This window comes from Lactuca saligna, chromosome 7, assembly GCF_052625555.1.
Source record: "Lactuca saligna cultivar CGN05327 chromosome 7, ASM5262555v1, whole genome shotgun sequence".
In the NCBI taxonomy this organism is placed as follows: Eukaryota; Viridiplantae; Streptophyta; class Magnoliopsida; order Asterales; family Asteraceae; genus Lactuca; species Lactuca saligna.
Window position 1 is genome coordinate 159,626,180 of NC_136423.1, and position 7,187 is coordinate 159,633,366.

At 32.5% G+C, this 7,187-nt stretch overlaps 1 protein-coding gene and 1 pseudogene across 1 annotated transcript; both read right to left on the reverse strand.

Annotated features, from left to right (window-relative positions):
• Nucleotides 1-258: 258 nt before the first annotated feature.
• Nucleotides 259-1,952, reverse strand: LOC145007391 (boron transporter 4-like; annotated as a pseudogene).
• A 4,091-nt stretch (nt 1,953-6,043) lies between these two features.
• Nucleotides 6,044-6,655, reverse strand: LOC145007392 (uncharacterized). Its single transcript, XM_078966335.1, has 2 exons — nt 6,422-6,655; nt 6,044-6,277 (listed from the first exon to the last, which is right to left on the reverse strand). Exons 1-2 carry the CDS (start codon nt 6,653-6,655, stop codon nt 6,044-6,046), a joined length of 468 nt encoding a protein of 155 aa, XP_078822461.1.
• Between the last annotated feature and the right edge of the window lie 532 nt (nt 6,656-7,187).

The window sequence follows — 7,187 nt, forward strand, 5'->3', positions numbered from 1 at the left end:
TATTATTTTATGAAAATACATTCTCTTTGAGAAATGTTTTGATGAGTTTTTATCATATCTTGTTTTGGGAACAAATTCCGCAACCGTTTTCTTTAAACGATTACTCTGATTTTAAAAACAAAGCATAAACAAATCGGTCTTTTTAGGCCATGAAATTGGGGATGTCACAAGAGGCCACTGAGAGGATCGGCGTTTCGTTTAGCAGCGAGGGTGAGGCTCCACTTTCAATAGGGTAAGTGTCATCCCCCGTGGTGCCATTTATAAAGTTGGTATTAACTTTATAAGCGACATTGCACAAATAGATCCTCCTAAAAGAAGCGACTGCAGTAGATTGCTGACTCTTTGCTCATTAACTCTCACAGGTAAGTGTGCATCGATGTGCTCCTCAGGATCAAACTTCCCCTTTGTGTTTTCTTCTCCATCTTCTACTTGCAAGTCCTTTAGTTCTTTAACTATCGTAGTTGCATGCAGTCTAAGAAAACAAGTTACAAATGTATACTTTGAAAATTGTGAAAATGTGTTGCTATTTCTTGTGTTTAACACTTAATATAATGAAGATTTACAATCGGAGAGCTATCGATTTCTTTGAAAACGATTTCTAATAAACTGGTATAACAAAACAATTACATTTCAAGAAGAAATAAATCAAACTAATGATACATTTCTATTTTATTATTATTTTTTTTGTGTGTGTGTGGAGTTGCCTTTTTTTTAGAATCGCTAGGCTTTTAGTGTGCATGGGTGATTGAGGCAATACACCATTTGAAGGAGGCAATCCTAACAATCCACAAAGCAATGTATGATACAACATTTGATAATGATTAATATAATGAATATTAACTTCGGATAATAAATTAATAATATAGTAAAATAAAATAAAAAATATGGGTACCATGAATCCAAGCAAAAGAATGCTGTAATGATAGGATGAAGGATTCTCGAGGTTGAATTATTTTTGTTGAGCCAATTGTGAAGCAACACTATGATTAAAGAAATAAAGCCCTGCTATCATAAGAGTTGGGATGAAGGCTACAAAGATGTATGCATGAGGAACTTTACCCATATCCTGTAGTTAAATTCATGGGAAGAATTAAGATCTAATTATGAAGTTTTATTATATAAAATGTCTACGAATATTTGCCTTGATAACAGTCCAATGGTATTTTGATTGAGATTCCCATAAGAGTGGACTAAAGAGTCTTCTTGGAACTCCAGAAGGGAGTTTGCCAGGTACACTGAAAGAGACAGTTGTCCACACTATAATCATCAATGGGACTCCATAGTCTGTTATGAAGCTTCTAAGTCGGCAGCTTTGTCATGCCCAACTAGTCGACCGCTGTGGGCGGGGGGGGGGGGGGGGGGGGGAGATCTCTTCGATGTCGTCGGGGATGTCATCTGTGTCGGCGTTGATATCGATGTTAGTTCGTGTGTTAGAAACATCAAACAAACTCGAATTAAGAGACCTCTTTGATTGTACATCCGACGATGTTGGAGTTTTAAGCCATTTTGGATTGACTCTCACAATCTCCCATATTTTTTCTTACTAGAAAACATGGACCCATTTCGACTTGATATTGCACCCTCACGGCTTTGAACACATCGAAATCATTCGCACAACTTTGCTTTTGTGAAGAAAAATTGTTGTAGATCACGTTAAACTTGGTACACTTACAACTAATTGAAGTCCACTTGCCACTAAGTATATCGCATTGTGATATGTCAGACTCTTCATAAGTGTGTTGAAATTTTCCGATCACTGCTTCCGAAATCCAATTCTTCTCATATCATTTCCTTTAGTTGAATTTTTTTGAAGTCCTGCACCACGCAACTGCCAAGTTGTACTCCTCCTCCGGTGTCCACCATAGTGGAGCTTCTTCTTCATTTTCCACGATCGCTTTTTTTCCTTTCTCTCTACCTTTCCTACTACCTCCCACTTGCGTTTTAGGAACCATTTCTTGCGTTGGTTGTGTGGTTTTTTGTGGCATGGAAGCGAAAGTATTGAAAATGTTTTGTTGAAGGTTTGGATTTTGTTGCATGTAGGGAAATGTAGGAAATTACTTTGGGGGTGAGGCGAGATTAGAAAAAATTTCCTTGAAATGGTATGTGGGGTGAGTTTTGAGTGTTGAGTAGGTTCATATAGCTCTCGTATTGTGCGAACCTCATCAAAAAGGATCTATTGTGTTTGGTGGAGGGGTGTTCAGGTTTTGTTCAATAGCTTAGTTGAAAGAAAATGTGGTTGATTTTATATAAAATGAAAGAAATAGAAGAATGGTGTCCGTAAAAAATAGGTATGTGTGTGTGTGTGTATATATATATATATATATATATATATATATATAGAGAGAGAGAGAGAGAGAGCTAGGTTCAAATGTTTTTAGTAACTATTGTGTGCCTAAATGCACCAATGATAATTCAAGAAATAATAAATAATTAAATAAATCATTAAAGGGTATTTTGAACCTTTTGTACTTTTATTTAAGGAAATTATTTAATTGAAATCATTCAATTAAGGAAATAAACTAATCATTCAATTAAGGAATTAAACAAAATATATTTGACCTAGATATGCTTGCGGCCAAACACTTCATCATCGACATCAACACCATCACCATCACCGATTCTACTTCTTCTACAATCGACGGATCCAAAGGGGAGCACATACTCTCGTCTCGCAATCAATGATGGATTATGGGGTCGATGAGGCTGAAGAAGGGGATGCGAAGGAGCAATGGCGCTGTTGTGGGGTCTATGAACACGAATGAGAAGCGAGAAACGGTGAGGAAATCCCGACGATTGCAGGTACTTGGATGGAGGTATCCTCCGGCAGCCTCCTGTTCTTCTTTCTTTGATCCGTTAATCCAACAATTAGGGGATATAACTGGAAATTATTTACCTCAATCGAGATTGATTTTATCTCGATGTTATTTCAAGATCGATATTGTGTTCATCATCTTATTAAATTCGATATCTTCAATGGTTTATTTTTGCACTTCACAGTCATAAGTTGGATTTTGTTTCGAAAAAGTCAAAATTGGTGTTCATATTTCTAAATCGGTAATGTAAATGTGTGTTTGTTTCTTGAATTCATGACTGGGAATGAATGCATGTGTGTTGATGATTCAATCACAGCTATTGAATTCTATATACAATCACAGTTCTTGAATTATGTAATGTATTCTATTAGAATTTATTTTATATAAATGTATTCTATTAGAATGTTTGAGAATAATTGTCAACAACAAGTACATTCTGTCAGAATTTATAGTTTTTATTCTCTTAGAATGCATTGAATTTTTTAATTTTGGAATCTTGATTATGTTTTCTTTGTGGATTTAGGTTTTGAAGAGACTAACATTGATGTGGAGAAGGAAGAAAACATAGAGAATGAGAGTGTATTATACCAGAATGTGTTATGTTACAATGTATAATATTCTATCAGAATAGATTAGTGTTTTTGTTAGATTGTGATGTTTTTTTTTTCTTTTTTCTTTCAGAATGTTGTTATTATTCAATGAATCACAATCATACAATGTAATTATTTGGTATATTGTTAGTTCAAGAATTGATTTTGTGTATTCTTTTTAGAATGTATTTAGTAGTTTATGGTTGACATTCTATCATTCTGACATAATAAAATCGAAAAATATATTTACTAGTTTATGGTTAACATTCTAACATTCTGAAAGAATAAAATCGAATTTTTAATTTTGAATTATTTTAAAATATTCAGATTTTAAAAAATAAAGGAATTAATTATCCCTAAAAATCCGAAAATTTCCTTTTTTAATATAGGTTAATTGACTAAAATGCCCTTATGCTGAAATTTGTGTAATTATATGGTATATGTTATCCTATTCTACTATCATAGACCCTCAGATCATGATCTTTGATTATATTCCATCCGATGGTCCAGATCTGTGCATTCTGGCACACAATAGTTACTAAAAACAAAATAACCTAATCCTATATATATATATATATATATATATATATATATATATATATATATATATATATATATATATATATATATATTTAGACTGTTCCCAACGGTCATTTGATTGTTCCTTCCATTTTGAAGTTGTTACCAATCATGACCATCGCAATGAGAGGCAAAGCTACAGTCATTAACGGCATAAGGGTGGCGGTGTTCATGCGTTATGGCGTTGTGATTAATGCTCATGTAGACAAACATGGCTCTTCACAACCAACACCGGATGATCTAAGTTTTGAGAGTATAGTGCTTACATAGCTAAATTTTGAAAGTTTGATATTTAAATGAGTATTGGGATTTTTTGAAACACCCATCAATGAATTAGGAATAGCAGTATATTTTTAAAAATGAAGTAATTTAACTCATAAAATCATAAGTTCATAATTCTATATTTAAAATGGCATAAGACAAAACCAAAAATTTAAAACATAAAAAAGGTGTTAACTAATCACCTAAAGTAATGCATCTCAAGTAGAAGCTCAACTATTCCAAATAAATAGAAAAAAAAAATGCTTCAAACTACTAAGGAATATCTTTTAACTCCTGTTTCTTTTATGTAACTTATCTTTTAACTTTTATGTAAATGAAAAGAAAACAAGTATACAAGTTGTAACTTCATGTCTCTGATTAATCTCTTATGTCCATCCCTATAAAACATACTAGAATGTAACGTTTTGTCGAAAATAGTTTTGAATTTATAAATACAAACATTTAAATAGATAGACATTTTAACTTAAGTTCCCCACAAGTGATATGAAAACCCACTCCTTCAAAATTTGATATTTGTTTAGAGGGTCCCTACTCCCAACATTTCCTCATCGGTCCAAGCATTCGTCTGCCATACGTTCTTCAACCATCTATTTCAAAGCCTTTACCAACCAAAAATAAATGCATATAAATCAAACTAACTCCTCAACTACTTGGTCCACAGCCTGACATGTGGATATCGATCCCAAATTGTTAAATCATACATATTTCTACATTTTTTTTGTTGGGAGCATATTTAAAGGCTTATACATTAAGCAGTATTAGCGATAATTAAAATTCATTTACATGTGCACCATCGATTGTTTTTCCACAAAGTATTAAAACAAACGGCAAACATTATTTTTTATTCAAAAAATAATCAACATATGTTAAAACAAACGGCTAATATTATTTTTTATTCAAAAAATAATCAACATAATGTATTGTGAATTGTTTTGTTACAATAATATGTTTACCTTGTAGATATATAAATCTATGACTTTTGATATGAAAATCCTTAAATTTAACAAATTTTGTATCTATGACGGTTTTCTATCCGTTAATATTCAGAATTTGTCAAGTTTTTTTTTTCGTTCTTATTAGACCATAAGGTGTGGGCAACTAGATGTAACATCATTTTGGTGCCACATCACATGTCACATCATTAATAGTGTTATAACACCAAGTTAGGAAATGAACAACATGTTGTATCTTATTATGACACCAACTTTATTTCCATTTTATAATTTATTTTTTATTTATTTCTATTTTTTTTTAATTTAGACAAATATTTTTTAAATATAAATAATAAATAAAACATAATGTTTAAAAATTATAAATAACAATTAAAAAATTTTAAAGATTAAAATTAACATAAAGACTAAATTACACAAAATATCCAAAAACAAAAAAAGAAATAACATCCAAATTAATATATATATATATATATATATATATATATATATATATATATATATATATATATATATATATATATATATATATATATATATATATATATACAACGTTATTCGTTATCATTATTATTACCATAGAAGATATAATCCGTCAAGTTCTCTCGAAGTTGTCTGTGTTTATTTGTGTCCTGAATGTCAACAACGCGATGCAAATAATTTGTTGTTCCTGGTTGAAACTGAACGTGTCTGGGCTCCGTTGGGATATATAGTGTGCAATATTTCGCCCTTTATCTTCTACTACCATGTTATGCATTATGATACATGCATACATGATATATCGTAAAGTTTCTAAATCCAATGGTCGTGATGCATGTTCGACTATATGTCACTTCGCCTTCAGCACTCCAAAAGCACGTTCCACATCCTTATGTGTTCCTTCTTGTCTTCTCTTAAAAAATTTGTCTCGTTCTTCAACCGGATGGCGGAATGCCTTCACGAATGTGGAATACTGAGGATATATTTCATCTGTAAGGTAATACCCATATTTGTATTCGTTTCCATTCACCGTGAAAGGAGCATCCGGGGCTTTTCCATTCAAAAGATCGTCGAATATTGGCGACTGATCAAGAACGTTGACGTCATTGTTGGAACTCGCAACCCCAAAAAATGCATGTCAAATCCATAAATCTTGAGAAGCGACAACCTCTAACACCAACGAAGGTGATCCGTGATGACCACTTGCATATTGCCCTTTCTATGCTACCAGATAATTTTTCCATTTCCAGTGTGTGCAATCAATGCTTTCGATCATTCCGGGAAACCCATGGCGTTCTTCATGCGCCGCATACAATCCTTGCAAATCATGCAACGAAGGTTTCCGCAAATACACGTCTCCAAAAGTTTCAACAACACCACTTGACAATGTATACAAACTCTCTTTTGCGGTTCTTTCGGACATTCTCATATAGTCGTCCATGGTGTTGGGTGACTCCCCCATAGCCATCAAACGAATGACCGCAACACATTTCTGCAACGCTGTAAACCTTGTCTACCTCTAGCATCATATCTTAATTGAAAAAATTCGTACCTAAACATAAATTAACTACAGTTTAAAAATATATTGCATATGTTGTAAAATTAAAGAAACATTGTGACAACCCGAAATTTCCATTCTGTACAAACAATATCACTTCAATAGAAGTTATAGCAGTCAAAGTTGATTTTTGGACTTTTTGCGTAAGTTTGAGTAAATCTGGGTTTTCACTTCAGGAAATATCAGGAGAGTGGGTGCACTAGGGTCTTGTGCAACACTGTTATTCTATCACTCTAGGACATTAGAGTTCATTCCAAGAATAAAAATATTTTCTGCCAAAATATTTCAGGACTATAAATAGTTTTCTGAACCAAATTTATTCATTATTCACATTTCCAACTAGAGAAAAGCCATTTTCTCTCTGACGTATCTTCGGGTTTTTATACCAAAACGTGAGTAACTCTTTATAGTAATGTTAAAAGCTTTATATGTGTTT

What these genes read in the sequence shown, in the direction of transcription:
- LOC145007392 (XM_078966335.1), bottom strand. Translation starts at nt 6,655, where the DNA reads ATGGGGGAGTCACCCAACACCATGGACGACTATATGAGAATGTCCGAA. An exon ending in GGAAATGGAAAAATTATCTG is followed by an intron (nt 6,278 to 6,421) that starts GTAGCATAGAAA and finishes GTTCTTGATCAG; the next exon opens with TCGCCAATATTCGACGATCT.